Below are 22,196 nucleotides of genomic sequence, written 5' to 3'. Positions count from 1 at the left end.
GACTCATAATTTACGTGTTTGTGGATGTCTATGAAACATACATCTACACACAAACTTTAACTGATCTGTAGTATACATCAGCAGCATGTTTGACAGTTTTAAAATATGCCCTTGTCATTGATTGATTGCTTGAAGAGTGAATAAATGGCATATGTGTCTGCGTGTGTGGTGTCAGTATGTACAAAGATGTGTGCATGTGGTTGTATTTGTGGGAGTCAGTGTGCAAGGAGTGTAAAAGTATGTGTCTGTGTGGTTAAATGAGATCCCCGATGGGTATACGGGGCAGGCAGATGTAAGCCTGCGGGGTCCTGCTGAGGTTGATGGGGTTGCCGTCCAGACGGATGTCCTCCAGTGCGTTCCTGATGTAGTTGAAATCTTTCAGGTTGCAGAACGTGTCCTCGTGCATCATTTGAATATTGTTACGCTGCAAGAGGAGATAGGAGGATACATAATGAGACATCCATCTATTTTCAGTTGTCATAGTGGAGAAATTTAACCATTGTAGATGAGAACAGAGCACATACGGAACATTGGCTAATCATGAGACAAATTCTAAATGTTTTGAATACTGTCAGATAACACGTTGCAGCCATAGCAGACTCAAGCCTGTCTGTAAAGTCTGCAATAAATTCTTACTTGTGAAAAAAGTTGTAATGCTATGATAGCAGAAAGCAGTAAAGCTGTGGGTCAGAGAGCTAAATGATGAGCAGAGAGTATAAAGCCCTGTAAATCTGAAAGGAGTTGCAGACTCAAATGATCATTCTCTGTAGGCGACCCATTCCAAAATGCCACTTAAAGCATATTGTTGTTAAAATACTGAGTTTCAAAATCCTTATACTCCAGAGCAGGATTGGTGCAGAGAGCCAGTTGCATTTTGCAACAGGCTTCAGGTTAATGAGAATACCTGGATTTGTTTAAGGTAGGTTCAGCTAGGTATCAAAACTCATATCTCCCAGAACATTAGGTTTAGTTCTTAGAATGTAGAGTTCTTTGAGTTTTAACCATTAAAAATGAAGTTATTTGTAGCATTTTTGTTGAAATTTGTTGAGATTTTAATTAATTGAGGTTGGATACCAGCATTAGACAAAACAAACCCCAACACTATTCTAAATTTCTTTTTTTGGGCTTAAACTCATCTGCTTTCACTGGCTGTTCAGTGATAAGAGCTTGTAGCTTCTGCACAGAGCAACTGCCTGAAAGGATTTGTTTGTTTGAGTGAACTACTTAAAGGCTATGCATGGCCATGGCCTCTCCCACACAGGTGTTCTCAGTTACTTTGCCTAACGAGACTGTGTGTGGCAGTGTGAGTGTTTGATTAGCATCATTGTTACACCTGTTTGCGTGGGAGTAATTCCACCCTTCTCATTCTTATTGGCCCCACCCAACTTCAGCATGAGCAGAGGTCTAATCAGGCTGAATAAGTGAAAACACCTGTGGTTGTAGAACCTTATTCCACATTTTTAGTTTCATTATTTCCCTTTATTTTATTTTCATATCAAAGCAGAAAAAAAAAAAAAAAAACAGTGGGGAGTGATGAAACATGAGGCCAGAGCGGATATACCTGTAGGTGTAGAGATCGCAGGCTGTCTGGTAGAGGCACAGGGATATAATCGATGTAGTTGTCCGTTAGGTACAGGTACAGCAGGCTGGTCATATCCTAGATAAAATAACAAAGATATAGATCAGCCCTGACCTGTAGGTGTTACTTTTATGGAATTCCCAACACATTTTCTTGACATATAAGATTGTAATTTCAAAGAGAACTGAACTGTAAGGCTGTAAAGAGGCTTGTGCCTTTGCTACATTCAACTCTACGCTGCTATCCAACTTCTAGGAAGTGTATACAACAGCTGCATTCAGTTGTGATAGCTGAAACACATACACACCATGTCTCCAGCCAGTCATGTAAATAAACTGTAATGTACTTTGATGAACAAGGCCTCTATCCAATATCAGTATCACACGTTTTTTTCCCATTATTACATTTTGAACCAAAATAAACACAGTGAGAATAGACTCCACAGTGCTCTCTGGTGTGTAAACTATGCAATGGCCCTTTCCAGATTACTTATAAAAAAGATCAGGTTTTTTGTAACACAATATTCTATTACTTACTGGCAAATATATATACTCTTATAATTCGAGGCTTGAGTGCGTTAGAGTAATCTTAAGTGCACGTACTTTGAACGCCTCTTTGTGAATACCCTTGGTGCCAATGCTGTTGTGGCTGGCATCAATCAGGGTCATGGTCTCCGGGAGAGCGGGCAGCTGTGAGATGTGATTTTCTCTGATCACCAGCTCCTCCAGCTCAGGCAGGCCCAAAAATGCTTTGTCATCAGATGCTCGTTATCTCGTTCGCGGTTAAATCGATCCTCTTCAGCTTGTCTGGAAGGAGGTGAGGAAAAAACACTTATGCTTGACATTCACTTTATATGTAGTATCTGAACATCCCTGGCCTAATATTCATTTATTTTCATTCAAACAGGAAACATACTCATGGAGGCGAAGTCAGACTTGTTGATCTTGGTGATTCTGTTGTAGCGTGCATAGAAGTGAGTGGTGTCTTTGGGGAGAGGTGGTACACTATCCAGCTTCAAGTCATCACAGTAGACCGAACCACCAAGGCACGTGCACAGCAAGCAAGTGGGCATACCTGGACCACATGGATAAGAAGAGGAGAGTGATGGAGTAAAATATGGAAAAATGGGAGGCAGGATGGTAGTTCATGGACTAAGCTTTACCCTCCCCCAAAGTCAGGGTAAAATCAATCAAATCAGGATATCAGGATTTCGTAGATTAGGTTCCATCGGGAACTGAGATTTTATATCATGCTTCCCTGAATTCTGTACTGACCTCGTCTGTCTTCAGTCTCATCTGGTTCACCAGGCTCTGGCAATCCAGAGCTCACTGACCCTTCTACACCGCCAGTACCCTCCTGAGGGGTTTCTGTTGTAGTCGGAAGCAGCCCCTCCTCTTGTTAGAGACAAGATTAGGTGTTAAAGAGACAGGTTAGATCAGCATGGACATGGAACATAAAGTCTGGCAATCAGTCACCCACTGTTTGCCGCAGTGATAAGTTACATAGAATAGTATATTAGCAGTGTTAAACTGCCAATATACTGTGTTTGTGGCATTTAACTGATGAATGGAAGTTAAATGAAAATGTCTTTTTAGTGTTAATAGCATGAAATACGATGATTAAAAAAAACATGATTGTTAACAAAGAACAAAACACACTTCTTAGGAATGTCAGTTTAAATAGGTTTGGCCTTTAGAGTTACCTCCATACTGGGCTACCAGTATAAATAACCCCAGTATAAACATAAAATATCATAAAATCTGTGTAAAGCAATTCAGAGATTTGTCTCTAAACACATAATTTATGTCAGAAAATAGTTCCTGAATTGAATTACTGCATTGTGAAGTTAGACCGTTTCACAGTTTCATTCTCAGGATTTTATGGGCGGGTTTGAAACGGTGACTCGATGACGCACTGGAGCCACCACTGAGCATAACCCCGCCTCTTAGACTTTAAACGTTATAAATAGCAGCGCTGCGCTCCATATCAGCGTTTCTCCTGTTTGACTGTACGCTTTTGTAGGTAAACGTTAGCTAGCTATGTCGGGAATCCACCGGGAGTCCGCCATCACTTTTGAATGAGGCCGAACCCGACCGTGCCACCCCCTCCGCCTCTCCGTCCCGCCCACATTACTCACTGTCTGTGTGTGTCTAATGTGTGTATCCTCTGGTGGCACAAGCATGAACGTCTGTACGACTTCAAGGCTGCTAGTATCTGTTTTACAGGTCGTGCTGCTAACAGGATTTAGCAGAATGCTAGCAGGGAGCTAACTCACTGTGCTGCAGCGTTAGAGTGGGCGTGGTTTCAGCTTCTGCAGCGGATACGCCCCCAGCGTCTCGGAGCAGGAAGAGCTTATTTTATCATGAATTTTTATAAATGTGCCGAATTTTTTAACCATTCGAATGACTCCAAATGCATTAGTATTACTGCTTTACACAGACTTTAATTTAAACCAATTAAACCAATAAGTCTGCTATCCTGTTGCCTCTTCACACCTGTTCTAAACATTTCAGTCTCCAAAATGGTGGTGTGTGAGGTATGGACTTGAGTTTCCACCCTGCCTTTAACATATCTCACACAAGGCTAGAGTAGATACTGACCTTTATCAACGTCAGGGACCAGCGTAACCTCAGGGACTTCGATGTCTCCAGAGCCAGAGACACCAGAAGTCCCAGAGGTTCCAGAGACGTCTAAGTCTCCAGAGGCTTCGATATCCCCTGAGGCCCCTGAGGCCCCTGAGATTCCTGAAGCTCCTGAGAATTCCCCAGAAGCACCTGATGCCTCGTGGGGGATAGAGTCGGGAATGAGGGGCAGCTCCTCCTCTTGTTAGAGCCAAGGGTTGGGGTTAGGAGACACGAAGTTAGGAGGGTGGGGGTGATATAGACAGTCAGTCAACCAATTAACCAATCAATCACACTTCTAGATGAGACAGAAGGTTAGACAGACTTATTATGAGTAACACAGATACAATGACATTCAGTAGAACAAATAAGTAAGATCAACATTTAACTACATTTAAAAAGGACGCAGTTAAATGGAATTTCAGATAGTAAATCAGCATAAATCATACAGAGTAAGACAGGTTATTTCTGCACAAATTAAGAAATACTGTTGTCTTACTAACAGACGTCTCCTCTGTAAAGGTACTGACCTCCAGATATCAAAGTTATCCCCAGGTCCCCGGACTCATCAGAGTCCCCAGAAACCCCAGAGCTTCCGGAGGCTCCTGAGATCAAGACATCTCCAGAGAACCCAGAACCAGACTGGTCCCCAGACCCTCCAGAGCCCAGGAGTTCAATGGAAATCCCGGAACCTCCAGAGCCAAGGTCCCCAGAGGCTCCAGAAGTTGCGGATCCCATGGTATCCCCAGATCCCGAGAGATCCCCAGAGATCAAGACATCCCCAGATACCAAGAACTCCCCAGATCCCCCAGAGATGAGGAGCTCCTCAGAGGCTCCGGAGACTAGCACAACATCACCAGAACCCCCAGAGGCACTGGAGACCAGTGGGTCTCCTGAGCCTCCAGACCCAGAAACCCCAGAAGCTGTTGAGGCCCCAGACCCCACGGAACCCCCAAAATCCCCGGAGACATGAAGGATGTCAATGGGCGTCAGACGCAGCTCCACCTCTTGTTAGAGACAAGATTAGGTATTAATAAACAGACAGATGGGACTGAAATGGATCATTAATCAGGTTTGGAGTTTGCAATGATGATTAGGTTCAGTAGTAGGTGACAAATGGACACAACACATTTAACCATAAACAGCTAGTTAAATGGAAGACATGCACATGTAAAAGATGATTGCTGAAGATGCAGAGAATGAGTTTTGAGGACAGATTAGTGTTTCTTTGTTTTAGATGTTTTTGTTCATTATGGGTAATGCTGCTTCCACAAATCCATAGGTCCAGAGATGAGCAAGGTTGTCTCTCAGACCGAGTGAACTTTGTATATCAAGTGACTTTAATTTTTAATTGAGTGCAGACCTAAATGTATGTGCTTTTTCAGACCTTTCTGTGTGTCTGGGCCCATGAGAACCCCAGATCCCCCTGAACCCTGAGGGATGAGCTGGGGTTTTAAGGGCAACTCTTCCTCCTCCTCCTCCTCATGTTCTTCCAATGAGACCTCAGGCACAGGGTAGTTATAGTCAGGTGGGGCCAGTGTTCCAATCTCTATCTGAGGGAAAGACAGCAGCGGTGAGTCAAAAATGTAAGAGATCCTGACTTTTGAATTGAGCATCAAAAGAAAAAAAATTGTCTGACACTGTTTTTCTCTCAGTCTGTATGTGAAATAAAACTCTAAAGACTAAAAGTAAAAGTAAGCACTTGGCTGTGTGTTAGTTCTGTTTTTGCTCATCCTGATTACTACTTTTCCAAGAAGTATGAAAGCTTTATCTCAATGTTATTGTACACAGGGAAAATACAGGCCAAGACATTTTGCTCTATTCCAAAATAACAACTTTTGGTGGTGCAATGCCACCAACACAAAAGTGCGAGTTGGAAGTCAATGTGGTACTGGTGTCAGATCTACAATGTACCATTATTCTGAGCAAATTATACATTCTGGTCATTAATAATAAACAATAAATTTAAGGGAACATTCATAAAACTGACTCTCCCTTGTTAAACCGAATTTCAATGTCAGAATTCAGTGTCTTTGGATGAAGATTTTCCACACAAGGAACAAATGACATTAGCAGTATGCAGTAGGCATATATGAATCATGGAGGGCAATATAAAACTTACAAATCTCTAAAGATCAATTTCAGTTCTGGACAGCTACATGGGCATCATACACTGGAGTTATCTGTATTTATTAAAAAGTGCACATACTTCCAACCACAACTGTTTGACAGCTCAGTTAACAGTTCACAGGTGGTAGCAAGACGTCTCCATCAAGTAGTCTCAGAGGCACAGCAAGACAGACACTGACATTTATGTATGCATGGCGTAGACAGTCAGGGCATTCATCTAGCAAAAGCATGGATGCCGCCATTTAAACTACAATCCTCTACCCACTTTCCATGTACCATGAACAATGATGTGGTGGTTGCAACAAACAGTGTGAGCAAAAACATCGGTTGTATCTCCAGAAAAATATATTAATTCACAGGAGACAGGAGATCAGCACAGGTCCATTCCTCCAGAACTACAGTATAACCTTTCTATCTCCACCACTAGATGGAAGCAAAGTGTCCAGCTTGAAATATCCATAGTAAAGACAGCAATGACTACTCCAATGCAAACTCCAAAAAATACATTGAGGACATATCTGGGGTAAGTGACAGTGATACTCATCATTAGTCTTTGCACCCACCACCATCTGACAGCACTTAATGTACATGCAGACTCTGTATGTGAAATACAGTATCTTTACCATAAAAACAAATACCATTCATGCTATAGGGAAAATAACATATTATTGATTATGAACTGTGCAGTAATGGAGGGATCCTTTCAAATCACTTTTTTGTGAGTCAGTATAACTTAAAAATTATTAAATCTTTTAGTGTTTTTAAATGGTTGTTCAAATCACTCCTATATGTGAATTCTGCCATTTAACACTTGGTGCCCTTTAGTAAAGACTCAGCAAACTGGAGAGGGTACACCCAAGGACTAAGAAGTAAAACCATGTTAATACCTCATTTCAAAATATCAAATTACTTTATAAATAAAGCATAATACTTTTGTTTATCAAATAGGCTTGCATGTAAGTTTTATGTGGGAAAAAGACAACTCTGCCAAACCAACCAAGCTTTTAGAATTACAGTGCTTTTGGTTCCTTCATTAAAAGCTTCAGGTATATCCATCTGGTATTATAATTGCATTTGCAGTTACTGAAGTTCTCCTTTGATGTTTTGGTGTTTGATGAAACCTGCAGTTCTATCATTCTCCAGACGAGGGCAATGAACCCTCACACACCATCACAGGTAATACCTGACACTCTCTCACGCCCAACAAGGCTGACTCAACCCTCCAAAAAGGGAATGGTCCTTGTGGAACCAAGACACACATGGTAGCTGCAAGAATCCATATTTCAGTCTTTTCAGCTACTTTCAACCAAAGTAATCAGATGTCAATAAGCCAAGAGGTATCAAAGTTCAGATAATGAAGTCAAACTAAGTAGAACCTTTAAGTCATCAGAAGTAGGGCTGAATAAAAAGTAATGCAGAAACATTAAATACAGCAATGAAGCGATAGCTTGCACTGAATGTCACGTTTTCAAGCTTGGCAGAAACACAGTTTGAGATACAACAAGGTAGGCCTTTGAAAAGTCTTGCACAGAGTTAGCTCACTGAAGCTCTCCCCTTCATTTCCCCCTTTCCCCAAAGCAAACATTTACACCCGAGGGAAAAGAAGAGGCGAAAGGCTGGCAACCAAAAATACGTGGAAAAAAAAATTCAGGAAACAGCATGGGAATATAGAGAGCACAGGGAGAGACACTGAATGATACCATCATGCCAAAGCCAAATGTTATGTTGCTGCTGTGTATGTATGTATATAGTATGTCAATCAATAGATGCATTCAAGCTGGTTTACCAGCTGTGTCCTTTACAACAAACAAAAAGACAGAATATTATGCTCACCCATTTCATGGTTCATCCACATATACTGTACGGCAATGTCAACTTAATTCATGCAAAGTCTTGAGTCCATGCCATGTGGTAAGTTTGGAGTGTTAATTAGGTGCTGGTAAACAGATTTTGTTTGGATAGATCTTAACTATTTGATTCCCCCTGATTCCAGTCTTTATGCTATGCTAAGCTACCTGGCCTCTGGCTGTAACACAGGTATGAGAGTGGTATCAATCTTCTCATCTAACTCTCATCAAGATGAATGCAAGCTGAAAAACACCAAGGGGAACAAATGTAGAGCTACAGATGGCTGACAAAATTATTGCTTACTATATACAGCAATACAATCCAATACAACAGCAGCACAAACAACATTACTCAGAAATACCCAGTCCCAAGTTGGCATTTGAAAGTTTGAAATTCTAATTAGCTGTGGTTAACTAAATCCAGCTTTTGCTAAAGATGGTGTTTGGAACAAGAAAAAATGATGAAAGACAGACTGAGTGTGTGGGTCAAACTATGTAAATCTAAATAAATCATCATTAAATCATTTGCAGAGACTTTTGAATGCAGCAGACTGAAGACACTTTGCTTGGATAACATCACAGATGAGCCTTTACTTTTCTCAAAAGACAAGCCTTGAGGGGAAAGAAGAGACATGCTAACAAAGAGCTGGAAGTGGAAAGTAGACTCAGCATTCCAGAGGCATGGAGCTCATCATCGCTTCATTTCTCCCCTGACATCTGATGTGTGTGTGAATGAAATCCATTTAATCTTTACTCTTCTTAAAACAACCAATCTGTCTGAAGATCTGCTTTCCCACCTTTAACTGCATTGTCAACAAAACAAAGTGACAGATCTTTGCAATATGCTGTTTCTCAACTCTGCAATTATGAGTCAAAAGTCTGTGTTTATTCAGTGTGGACGATCAAATGAAAAAGATTCTAGTAACTCTAATTGTATTGTTTTCTCCAGTTCCTGCTCCCACACACTCTCATAAGATCTTATGCAATATGCTGTGTCACATCCAGGCTTGTTAAACATAGAGACATTATCAAAGCCATTCCCCTTCAACACATGACAACTTTCCCACACTGAGCACTATCATGTGAAATACTCAGCTGTAAAGATATACACACCAGAATTCAGACATTTTAAATTAAGGTAAAAGATGTTGTGTAACCTTTTGTTGCAGTGGATGAAAAGTAGTAGTTCTACTACATCATGTTATATATTCTAAATCTGCAGGATTGTGGGACAGGTCCTAAATAATAGCAGTAGTGTGAGTGCAGTCCACATCAGGTTCAACTTAAGTTGCTGGCTCAGATGAAGCAAGCTGAAAATCCTATGTGGATAGTTTGTCTCGTGCCATCTTGACATTGCCTTGGCCTAATTTCCGTGTTACAAAGAAGTATAAATGAGAACATGAAATTTTGCTAAATCTTGCCATCCCAGCATGCCCTGCAGGCTTGCCACATCACACTCAACTCGAGCTGATTTAGAGGGAACTTCTGGAATCCATTTTTCATGTTAGTAAATGTTTCTGCCACACTCATCTCTTAAAAGCTGTTGTGCAGAGCAGAATCTGAGTGGAATGACAAAATAAGTCAGTCCCAGAAGGCACAGCAGTGCAACACATTTTTAGTAAACAGTAACAGCAGGTTACACTTACAGAGAAATTATTCCACAGCAGCTGTTTAACTTGCAGCTCATTGACATCCACTTGCTAAAGCCTTATGTAAAAAGTATATATCACCATGGGAAAGTAATACATGCAAATGACACTCATCTGCCAGAAATAAATATTCTGATTGACTGAATGTAAAATCCAAATGAAATCATCATGCAGGCTGCAGCTGTTTTGTTCAGCAGTCTGCACACCAAAATAAATAACTACAAGTGTTTGTATGCTGTGTGATTAAAAGATATATCCCTCCTTTGTTTTTTCAGGCAAATTAAAACAAACTTCCTTCACTGAGGCAAAAACATTGTTTGATTCCACGGATAAAACTATTCCACATCTCCACATGCAGATGAATTCAGTCTGTGGAAGATTTTAGGGCATACAAGTCTAAATGGTGGCTGGCCAAGATATGAAAGTGAAAAATTTTGGCCACAATAGTATGTAAAGCTGTAAAGCGGTTTGTCCATTTTCCAAATGGCCTGTGTTGGTATCAGCATGATGCCTGTCTGCTCTGTGAACCTGGTGACCTCAGATCAAAACCAGCCAGTATTACACTGTCACAGCTATGATTTGTGTAAATCTGGATTTTGGGGGAATTTGAGCAGTCTGTATGGTTTAAAATGTTGGTTGTATATCATGTTGATGGGATTTATATTTTCTTTCTCCACAAAGTTTCTAGCAATCACTCAGCATCAAATGGGTAGCATGACCTTTAAAGTCTGACAAGTGGACGTGCAGCTCATAAATGTTTTGCATAAATGTCCCTCAGCAATACATTAAGCAGCATATAGCACATAGCTATACCATACCAAATAACTAGTGTTAAACCTGCTATACCAATTTTTCGTTAGTCCAGTGCAATAGAAACAACAAGTAAACACAACACTGACATATTATCACCACACTTGTTAGCAAACACTTGCCCATTAAAACATCCAGCAGTTATGGAACAACATTAGCTTTCATTTGGAGTCATGTTTCTAGCCACCTGATGGCTGTAAGTACAATATTTACTCTCTTTTAGCTCTGTTTTTGGTCTCTACACTGGCTCAGTCATAGATGAGCTGGTCTGCCGTCTGTTGATAGACAGGATATGTTGACTATGTTGAGCAGACTAAAAGCCAACATGCCATGATCCCTCACAGCAAAAATAAATCTGATACTGAAACAGTGACATTCCCTCAGAACTGCCTTGAGTTTCTTACCTGAGGATCATCAATTGTCAGCCCATCTTCATAGTCATAGATATCCTGGTTCTCCAAATTTAAATTGTCTAGATCCACATCATAGTTGGCACTGTCGTATGTGTCCAAGTCCACTTGTCGGGAAAATCTGGGGCTGGCCACCACCACTTTGAGGACGAAGAGTCCCAACACGAGCTGCACAAGCATCCTCATCGTCCACCTTCACACAGGCAGAGAGATATAAAATCAATGAGGGAACATCCATTGGAAGATTCATAATTCTGCACAAGACACTGCATGGAAATTTGACCCTCACCAGGTGGGTTTTTGTGTTTTTCAGTTTGTTATTTATTGTAATTAGTCCCATGTAACTAGCATAGTGATCTGCTGTTAATATTGAGGACATGTCCTATATTAAAATATAGTTCCACATAGGTGCACTTCAACAAGGCATACCTTTATGAAATTGGCTCCATAACCAGTTTATATTTTGGGCAGTATAGCATCTCTATAGTGCTATAGACCAGGGCTTGACTTTGGGTCACATCACTGAGGTCAATGAATTCATTACTGAGGTGCAGACAGCTCAAGGGATTGAAATAAGAGGGCCTCTTGCCTCACTGAGCCAGATGCTCACTGTTCCAGGGAGCAGCCATCTTGGCTTAAATCAGTACTTGCCTGTTGTGTGTCAAAGGTCAGAAGTCAGGGTTGATCTGATAAGAGACGGGAGCATTTTCAAGACAGAACACCCCTAAGATATCTACTTTCAGCTTGTAGGATTTTTCAGAGATTTGAAATGTATTTAGAGGAACTGAGTTCTTGGGCTGCTTCGTCTCCAATAAAATGTTAAACGTGAATTTGAATTGGCAACAAATTTGAAATGGGGCACAGACAACAGGGTCCTTTTCTACTTGAATATAAAATTAGCAGGTTTTCACTGAGTGCAGATCTAGTAGGCACTACCCTGACCTACATAGCTGCTTATTTCCTCAGCACAGATCTGCTTCAGTTCATAAGTGTGAATCCCCAAGTGAGAAGCCTCAATAAGATTAGTATATGTTAATTACTGCTTAATTAGCAGGCATCACAGTCAGTAGGCTTAAGAATTAATCATTTGATGTTGGGGAATTTCATAGCATATTAATAGCAGGTGTAGCCATGTCGCTACCAGCCTGAGATAGATCATGTCAGGTCCAAGAAACAGCAGAAGAATTTTAAGGGAGTCCTCTAGGCCGGGGCAGAGAAATGGAGAGCAAGGGAAGGGAAGAAGAGAAGAAAAGAGCAAGATGGAGAGAGGGGTGGAGAAGATGTTGGCCCTCAGGGTTAGATGGAGAGAGTGAGGAAAAGACTGAGTTGGAGAGAGCGAGCGAGAGAGAGAGAGAGAGAGAGAGGGAGAAAGAGAGAGACAGGTTTCTAAGCTAACTCGACCCCTCGCCCTTTACAGAGGGTCTTTATGAGGCCCGGTCGCTGCCTGTCTCAGCACTCAAACTCCAAATTCCACCGAGGTTTGTGGACAGGATGGCAGTGAGTTACGGCTGCAAGGAAAAGCTTCATTCAGCAGCGACGGTGCTCAAACACACACACACACACACACACACATGCACGCACACATTTACACGTTCACGCACACACTTGGAAAGACACATTCTCTCACAGATGCACACTGTGTCTTAACACACCTATCTTTTCAGAGGGTGAAAACTGAGAAACCTCTGCTGCTATTTTGGGATGAGGTCAGATATGAAACAAAAAACACCTTAGCTGGGTTATTTAAATCATCAATCTAATCTTTGTTGATATGAGAGTAATAGAGTAATTGTGCAAACCAGTCCATTTATTGTCCCTTTAAAACATCCAACGTGAACTTAGTGCACCCGAATGAAAAAAGATGAAGTGACTGGTTAGCATCCTCACTAAACTGACTTTCTGTCATGAGGCTATGAAATCCAGCATGGCTACACTGAAAGAAGGACTATGCTAAAGACAGAGGTGTGCTTTTATACAGGCCATCACAGTGTACAGTGTGTGGAAAACTGTGTATGTGTGTATGAGTGTAGCCTCCGGACTACCTCCATGTTATGCTTGGCTCCACATTGGGCATTCCTGATATCCAGTGATTCTACCTTTTTCCCTCAAAAGCCACAAGCAAACATGACAGACATCCCTTTGCTACTGGCTGCAGAGCAAACTGGTACATTTGTGTCACAAAAAGGTTAAAAGGAATTTTAAAATCCTCCATTAAAGCAGGTGACAAAGAATTTAAAGTGGTAAAAAGATAATTTATTCACATTTTTCTGTTTATAGAGAGAATATATAAAAACTGTTTCAAGCAACAAATAAGATTTTCATCACTTTTTCCTAAATTCAAAGGAGGTATTTCAAGCAAAAGTGGCTGAAAAAGTACAAGAGGCTTGATTTTCTCCCTGATTTGAAATCAAAAGAATCGATGCTGTAGCTGCCAAAAATACAAAATAACTCAGTATCACCAAGGTTGTCACAAATCCAAAAACCACCTGCTGGACACTCACACCTGAATCACATCTACTCATCTACACATCTAGAAAACTACCAACCAACATTTCGCAGTTTCTATCACTGCTGAAGGACAACAAAGACATCCACATTTACGACACCTGCAAACCTCTAAAGCAAATCATTGAGTGAAAATAAGGAGCTGCATCACCAACCAATTAGCCAGAAGCTCCAATGCAAACCCTGAATTGAATAGCAGCATTTTTGGAGGAGTTAGTTGAGCCTGCCTGTCTGCCCTAAACCCCTGCACCAGAGAGACACTGAACCAGCATGAAGATAGCACCAAGAACGCTTACCTCTGTCTCCTGCTTTCCCGAATGGTCCCTTCAGCCGTGATGGAGATGCTGAGGGCTCCGGGACTTGGCCAATGGTGAGAGGTCGTGCAGGGTGCCTTCAAGAGGGAGGGTGCGTGTGTGAATTGTGTGAAAGGTGTGTGTGTGTGAATGTGACAAGTGTGTTGGTGTGTGTGTATGTGTAGGTCTGTGTGCTCTGGCAGACCTGAGTGCCCTGCCGCTTATGTGTGAAGGTAGGCACTGAGACTGATTGGACCAGAGCAGATTGCTTTTGGTCACTCGGAGTGCGCCCACCCCGCACCGTACGCTTGCATGCACGACCCTCTCAAACACACACACACACACACACACAGAGACACCAGACACACAGAAAAAGAGAGAGCAAAGGCCCCCCAATGGCAAAATTCCTTTTTATCCCTTACAAGAGTATCCTTTATTTTTCTAGCAGTGTGGCTCAATCAGACTGAAATATTTGTCCACCTTCTCCTGGGGTGAAACTCTGGCATGTGTTCCTTTCATGTATGGGGGGGATCCACGGGGCCCTTGTACACAATGGGACCTCTGTGAGGAGCCCCTGTTAGCATGGTGCTGAGAGGAAGTCCCCGCTTGGAGGAAGGCCTCTGCCCTCCCTTTTGGTTGAAGCTGCTTTCTCTTTGCACCGTCACTTTACTAAAAGTTTTGCTATAACTACAGATCTGCTTTCAGTCGTGGGATAATATCGTTTGACTTGACAGAGAATGAGCTGATCTGTGGTAAGCACAAGGCAAGTACTTTTTTTCAGTGCTGTACAGATGTAGGCATGCATTCAAAGAGATGCACACATAGACAGACAGTCTGACATTAGTGTCCATTGATAAAACAAAAAGTAGGACACCCGGGAAGCTACCAGTTAGTTTTACCCTGTCAGCTTTATTTGGCTACTACTTTGTCTCAACCTGCCCACCTCTCCCTCTCACTCCTATGGTAACTCTAGACCTTTTGATGAGTGAGGGGAAAAGGACGTAGTGGGACTGCCAGAAATCGTTCTGCACCTGCCACATAAGCTTGGATTTATATTCAGAGCTTTTCTCCTACCAGACTTTCTCAGAAGGCAAAGAATCAAATGAAATTTGCCCAAAACGTCTAGACACAATGATTGATGCCCACAGTATATGAGAGAGTGCATTGTATGGAGCCTGAGAAGTCATGTGGTGACTGACAATGGGGTGGAAATTTTATGCCAGCAGAAACATGGATTATGTGTTGAAAAGAACTGAGATTTTATTTTTGGCTTAGTCTTATCTGGAGCCTTCAAATATTTGGGCAGAGGAATAAATAATTGGGAGTTGGAAGCCCTGCTCTGTGCATGTTATTTCATACTAATGTAGTTTCATAGCTCAAAACAGTGTGAACATGTCATTCAAGACAGGATTTCTGTCATGGCTACACAATTCATTTAATGGGAGTCTACTGATTCATGGAAGATGTTCTGTAGATGATGATCTACTGATTGTTCACTGTCTAATTATAAGAATTATTATAATCCAATATGTCCTGAATAAAACACGGTCGGAAAAAACTCCCTAATTCTGATGTTTGATTATGGCAAATGAAAATTGCAGGCTACCCCAGATATTATGATTGTTTTTTCTGACAAATATTTACATTTAGGTTACAGTGATGGAGAAAAATGAAAAAAAAAAAAAAAAAAAAAAAAAGACACAATCACATTTTCATTTTTTGAAATTTTATTTAAATTGAAGACAATTAAAATGAAATCTCTTGCTCAACTAATTCAGAAAAATAATGACCAGAATTAAGAATTTAGTGTGTTGGCATTTTTTAAAAAATAGTTATCACATTTCTTTTGCATACAAAACATTAAGGAATATTGGCCATGAATATTCACAGGACTCTCATGTTTGTACTTTTTTGTACTTTTTTTTCTCAAACAATATTAAATAAAAATAAATTACCTACAGTAAATGTGCATAATTGTAGAATAGAGTAATTTCCTCAAGTTGACAAGAACACAAGACCATTCATTTGGCTTCAAGTCTACAAATATAAAGCAGTAAAAAGTTTTCCTGTAACAAAAGAAAAAAACCCTAGTGATATTTCCCTTCTCATTCATAAGGTCTGCCTCCTGCTCAAGAAAGAATAATGACAATGAGTCCTCAAAGATGTCCACATGCCATAAATACATATAGTCCCCCTAAATCACAGTCATGCTATGTTGTAATAGATTTTGGTTCAGAATTCTACATGCAGATGTTGACACCAATATAAGGCACAACTAGTGGTCAACAGATTGCAGCCTCAATTAAAGCATCTGAACCAATCAGTTCCTTATCGACTTTGTTGTCACTTTTGGATTTTATCAAAATTCTACTGGAAAAATAAGATTTTCTGGAACTGAAAAATTAGCTTTTCTTCAAGACACAACAATAGAATAAGTTGATTCCAACTAGTGTCAAATATTTCACAAACATGCAAATATTACTCATGTCACCATTTTTGATGTACAGTTTCACAGGTCTCATTTATCAGACCAGCATCCACACTGCCAAGTCATTGGTTGTGAGAAATTAGAATTTTCCAACAACATAACAACAAATGATTTTCCTTTTCTTAGATGACAATCGACCTAAGGTGACGGAAGCAGAGGATGACATCCCTAGGAATTGGTGGCTTAATCTCGTTGCCATCCAGTCGGAGGTAGCGCAATCGAGGAACACTGTCATTGACAGAGTCGTCAACAGCGTCAACGGAGACAGGGCAGACATTGGAGCCACTTACACCTGTAAAAACATGAAAGGAGTTCATGTTACAAAACTTACAATACCATTATAGAAAATATGATAAATAATTCTTTCCAATGATGCAGCAAAAAAAATTTCCTTTATGCATCTACATTTGAAATGAATCACTATAATTAGAAAACAAGCAGCAGATGCTTTGAGAAAATGCCAAAGACTTACTTTTGATCTTGTTGTGGTCAAGGTGAAGGTGTTCAAGGCCTGAGGGAATGAGGGGCACCTCAGTCAGCTGGTTATGGGACAGCTGCAATTCCAAAATGCTGGAGACATTAAACACATTTTTGGGAACTCCACTGCTGCCAAGTTTGTTGTGGTTGAGCCTCAGAAATGCCACTTTGGGTAAACCTTTGAAGTAGCCAACTGGGATCTTCTCAATGTTGTTGCCATCAAGGAAAAGTTGAGTGGTGGTGGGTGGTAGGCCAAGAGGCATGCTTGTCAGCTGGTTCTTGGCTAGGTTGATCTGTACTAGGTTGTTTAGACCCTTCAGGCTCACCTCAGTCACAGCATCATCCATCAGCTTGTTCCCCTGGAGGTCCAGGAGGTTAAGCTTATCCAGACCAATGAAGACGCCAGCAGGGATCTTGGAAATGCGGTTGCGAGAGAGACGTAGATGCTCCAGGGTGGCTGGCAGGGGAGACGGCACCGAAGACAAAAGGTTGTCATCCATGTATAGGTGCACCAGGTGAGACATTGAATTCAAGACACCTTCTTCCAGTCCTTCACTAGTGATTTTGTTGCGGTTTAGGTTCAGCCAGCGCAGCTGTGTGGCGTTACGCAAGGCATCAGCTGACAGCACTTCTATTAAATTGTTCTGCAAGTAGAGATACCATGTGTGTGGAGGGATTTTGGGGACGCTCGTCAGGCCTTTATTGTCACAGTAGACAGCACGAGGGAAATTGGGAGGACAGCGACACTCTTTAGGGCAGGCTTGGACCTGGGCCAAAAATTCCTCGTAAAGCATGTCCTGGCTAATAGCTGGGCTGACCAGGCACAAGATGCAGAGAAGACTCAGGAGAAGTGCCATTTCACTGTCCAATCTATTAAAGAAAAGGAGAAAAACAATATGATAGACAAACAGCTGTGTAATGTGCTACATAGTGTTACAGAGGCTGTAAAGCAAAGAGACATCTGAATACTCCATATCCAAGGTAAAGAGGATCAGATAAGATGATATCATTTGTAAAGGATTGAGGACTTTGAGGGATTAGTAAGTGATGACCCATACAACTGTTTGCACATGAGAACCTTTATCTGTTCTGTAATTCTGGATTAACAACAGTCTTGGTAAGACCTTCAATACTGACACTGACACTTAGAGTATTCGCAAATACAAACTGTGGTCAAAATTAGCCTTCAACTAGCATAGGTCGCCTACTCTACCACTAATGCCATTATCATTGAATTCCAATGGCAGATGCCAACAGAGCAAGTTAGTGCTGCTCTTTCCAGGTCATTACTTTGCCTGCCAGGACAGGTAAAGCTCCAAAGACAGGATGCAAAGAGAGGTCAACTTTAATTGCATTAGGACTTAGGAAAGCTCGGACTTGAAGACTTACATGTTAGTTGTAAGATACATACTGTTCACCAGGCTTTGACTGCAACACAACTCTATGTTCAGTCCTTTTGTTTCTACAGCTGATTCTATAAGAATTTTAAATGAATGCATATGCAAGGGCACACACATTACTGCACATATTGAGTTGAGGAGAGCTGACTTGTTTCCCTTTAGGGATGACAGTTCAGGAAAAGGGGAGGAAAAGTGAGTTGCAAAAGCAAAATGCCTGAAACAATTTAAACTATGTAATGTAGGTACAAAAACAAAACAAAACAAAACAAAACAAAACAAAAAAACAGAAGAAAGGAACAAAATCCAAAGTCAGCTCTCCCATCCTCTATTCAGTCCATGTCCTAAGCCTCTCCTTGATTCTTCTCAGCTGCCATCTGGTGCTTGTTTAAATTTTTGATGCACTCCACGTTTGTCTGGAACTCATTTTGGGTAGGCCATGGTTTTCCATGGACTGGTGCACTTCAAAGACAAAGCCGGTGCATCTGTTGTGAGATATGTGCCCCTGTTTTCTCACTGTACAGGGGTCAAAGCTTCTTGACCCAACTTTGGAGCACAAGGTGCTGCACAAATGGTAAAAGCGTGATTCTTGCTTCCACAAAGATAAAACCCAATCGCTAAAGTTGCAAGACTAATGTCTACCAAAGGAACCTGTACCAACCCTATCACTCAGATGTATCAAAGACTTTGCCTCCTAGAAACCCAGCTTACCTTGTAAGTTCCCTCTTGCCTATGTCCTCCTTCAGCGAGTAATCAAGCGTTGTAGCAAGTAATGGGGCTGTACCTCTCACTTCCCTCTATTTGTACCACTAGCTTTTTCATTCAACATGTGCCAGCCAATCATTCACGATGACACCAAAGCTCCTTTTGGCCAATAAGATTCTGTGAGGATCAAAGGTCATAATCGCATGGTATAGTGTACTAAGCCTTTTCAGCACTTGAGACATGGCCCACTTACAAACAGGCTAAGCCTACCAGTTTTTTTGTTCGCTGACCTCCACATGTACAACCCTCCCTCCCTTGGTGGAATTCTTGATCTCTTTTTAACGCCACTCACAAATCCCCATGAGTCCTTTGCTGACCTTTGAGCTAATTTTGCGCTGTGTGATCAGGGTTTAATTGATCTGCTTGATGCAAACTTACAGTGTGTTTTCAGCCAACAGGGGATGGGATAAACAAAAGGTACACAAATACAATACACTTAAGAATAATTCCAATGAACAGAAGATCGTCTCCAAATGCACAACTCAGAGGGGTTTAGAAGTGGATCCAGCAAGAGGCCATCTAGCCTCTCTGCCAAAGCTGTAAGCGCATGCTCATCAAACCTGAGCTATTTTAATGTGGGAGGATATTGCTATGTCTGACAAATCAAATGTTGTAAATGTATTCACTTTTGGGGATGACTGATATTTGACTGAAGCTGCTGAGAGATGCTCTGGTGGTGTCATGGAGTGTACAGCATACAGGACATTCTCTGGTGAGTCCTCTATGCCCGATAAAGTAAGTGCAGTAACTGTAAGAAGGAAGGCACGTTGGTTTGGCTCTACAAGTAAAGCATAAAGCACAAATATGATGCACTGTACTGTAAAATATTGTGAGCAGAGGTGATGGTATTATGCGTCGGGGGTCAGGTCTAATCTGGCAGTGGGATTTTACTGGACGCTGGCCAAGCAACTTGTTTTTGCAGAGGCTAGCCACCATAAGGATTGGTGATCTTTAAATATGCCGGCGTGAGATTGTGCTAATTTCTAGCAATGACGGCAAAGGCTTGAATGCAACAGGATAATCCTGGCTGACTTGTGTGAGGATAGGGGCAACACTTATCCATGATCAGCCATGCAAGCTCATTAGAGCTCCTGCTGTGTTTGCCCAATGTGCATTTGTTAACAGTGATCATTCCTCTACACATGTTTGTAATCCTGTATGATCAATTACACAGCCAGACCTTAGTCCCCAGAACATTTATAGGAACTGCACGTCAAAGACAAATGACTGTTTAAATGAATGGACACATGTTTACATCAGTCCTTGTACTGTCCTTGGCTGGTCAGCTGGTTAGCCTGAAGTGACTTCTCTTTTTTACATGCCATTCTTCACACCTTTATAATGACGGCACTGCTAATTATTTACACATACACCTAACTCTTACTCTTGAAGTACAAGACATTTAGCAGTTTTTGAGTTCATAGTAAAGAAAAAAAGACCTGTTCTGAGCATGACGCAGTTTGCTGTCAGACTGCAGAGGCTTTTGACCTTACAGTTACTTGGCATGCAACTCAGCAGGTTAGTAACCTCTACATTGAGAAAATGCTTCCTTTCAGCCTTTCTACTGTTATGGCCCAGCAGCCTTATAAAAGCTTTCTGGATTAAATTAATCAGTCAAATTGTCCATCTGATAAATATTTAGTGCAACAGTAGGCATATCTGTCTTTTTACAGGCACTTGAAAAATGAGAGTCACCAAACACTTATCCAAGGTGTCAAAAATATGGATAAAGTGTAAATATAAAATTAATGATGTGGAGAGAACTATGTTATTTTATTGATTTAACTGAGATTTGCAGTGATTTCATAGAAACAGTGTATTCATCCACCCAGACAACAGAAGGAATACACTTCTCATTACAAAACAATAGTCATTAATAATGTATGCCATCATTTACAATTAAATATCTCAGCTGCTGAGAATGGTGAGTCAGGTCTTTACAGATCTCTGCATAATGGAACAAATATAACTGAAAACAAATGTTGGCTACAATCTGTCTGACAGACTAAGGAGAAACACATGCAGAGGAATATGATAATGCTAATTTCCTGCCAGGGGATTTGTGTCTGGGCCAGCTATGTTAATTACACAACGGGTTGTATTTGCACTGCATGGGTTTTTGCAGGATCGGCTCCAGTCGATGGCTTTGCTGAAATCCGCCTCATGACTTTGAAACATTTGGAAGAGTTAGGATGGCTTACTGCATCCAGAGCTGAGAGAGTAACTGTGTTTATGGTTAAGTATTATGTGGAAAAAACATGTCTGGCAGTAAAAGTGACTTTCCAAGATGTGTGTCATTTGGAAACTTCCAACAACCACAGCTGTTTTTTCTTAGTTCATTCATTTCCAGGTATAAGCTTGTTTGTAAAATCATTGTAAATTGATTGACTGCAAAAGTGTCTATCCACCTTGATCCTGATTTAAGCATTCTAATTCATAAAATAAACTGACTGAAAGAAGAAAAGACAAAACTACATTTCACCGTGGATATACTTAAATCTCACTCTGTCAAAGCCTTCCTTTATTTGCAAGACTACTCTACCACTTTTATGCATTACCTCTAAATTTGGAAAGTCTGGCAAGGTGCACCACATCAAAGGTATAGATCAATCCAGTCAAATGTAAACCATTTGAAAAATGAGCCTCTGTTCAAGCCTTTCACCTCTCCTCTCTCAAACAGATTTATTACAAAAGAAGAACATCTTTACCTGCTTCTCCAACTGATGTGAGTGGTCTGCATGCAGCCAGGTGAGCTTTGGTTCCTCTGTTCTTCCAGTGATTAGCTCTGATGTTTGTCAGTGGCTCTGATGTGGTCAAGACTGAGCTGACCTGGTCAGTCTTGTATTGTTGTTGGTCTGATTCCCCCAAGGCTGCACCTTGGACATACACCGGTTGAACCGAGAGGATGGAGCATGCGTTGATGGTGGGAGGACGAATGTGTGTGAGTTGGGATGTCCTTTCAGAGTTTGTGTTGCCTACTTTTCTGCCAGCCCAGCAGTTTTTTCTGCCTCTTTCATTTTGTCTCCTCTTTTTTCTTGTAGAAATTTAAGTCATCAGTGTGACGTTGAGGGTTAAACTGCTGTCACCCCACCCAACTTAACCATTTGGTCTCCAATGGAGGATTTGCTCTTTACCCATCACGCTGGGGGATGGGAGCATGACTGGTTTATGGCTCACTTCAGCTCACAGGCCTTGGGGTGTGTTTGCTGGGCTGTCAGGTGAGGT

General features: G+C 41.2%; 2 protein-coding genes across 2 annotated transcripts; both read right to left on the bottom strand.

Annotated features, from left to right (window-relative positions):
- Nucleotides 1-250: 250 nt before the first annotated feature.
- Nucleotides 251-14,078, bottom strand: epyc (epiphycan). The gene is given in 11 exon segments (XM_018685642.2): nucleotides 251-424; nucleotides 1,562-1,657; nucleotides 2,182-2,337; nucleotides 2,339-2,385; nucleotides 2,495-2,653; nucleotides 2,854-2,973; nucleotides 4,180-4,401; nucleotides 4,731-5,207; nucleotides 5,588-5,753; nucleotides 11,041-11,239; nucleotides 13,848-14,078. Coding segments are annotated over 10 exon segments (1,806 nt in total). The 5' UTR covers nucleotides 11,233-11,239; nucleotides 13,848-14,078; the 3' UTR covers nucleotides 251-253.
- A 1,475-nt stretch (nucleotides 14,079-15,553) lies between these two features.
- On the bottom strand, nucleotides 15,554-22,196 carry kera (keratocan). Its single transcript, XM_018685620.2, has 3 exons — nucleotides 21,680-22,196; nucleotides 16,805-17,679; nucleotides 15,554-16,624 (listed from the first exon to the last, which is right to left on the bottom strand). Exons 1-3 carry the CDS (start codon nucleotides 21,709-21,711, stop codon nucleotides 16,455-16,457), a joined length of 1,077 nt encoding a protein of 358 aa, XP_018541136.1. The 5' UTR covers nucleotides 21,712-22,196; the 3' UTR covers nucleotides 15,554-16,454.

Source organism: Lates calcarifer, linkage group LG18 (assembly GCF_001640805.2).
Source record: "Lates calcarifer isolate ASB-BC8 linkage group LG18, TLL_Latcal_v3, whole genome shotgun sequence".
Taxonomy (NCBI): domain Eukaryota; kingdom Metazoa; phylum Chordata; class Actinopteri; family Centropomidae; genus Lates; species Lates calcarifer.
This window is presented reverse-complemented; position numbering and strand designations above follow the sequence as displayed.

Excerpts from the sequence above, each read along its gene's own strand:
- kera (XM_018685620.2), bottom strand. The coding sequence starts at position 21,711 with ATGCAGACCACTCACATCAGTTGGAGAAGCAG. Across the intron at positions 17,680-21,679 it reads CACATCAGTTGGAGAAGCAG|ATTGGACAGTGAAATGGCAC; the intron begins GTAAAGATGTTC and ends TTTCTTTAATAG. Across the intron at positions 16,625-16,804 it reads TGACCACAACAAGATCAAAA|GTGTAAGTGGCTCCAATGTC; the intron begins GTAAGTCTTTGG and ends ATGTTTTTACAG.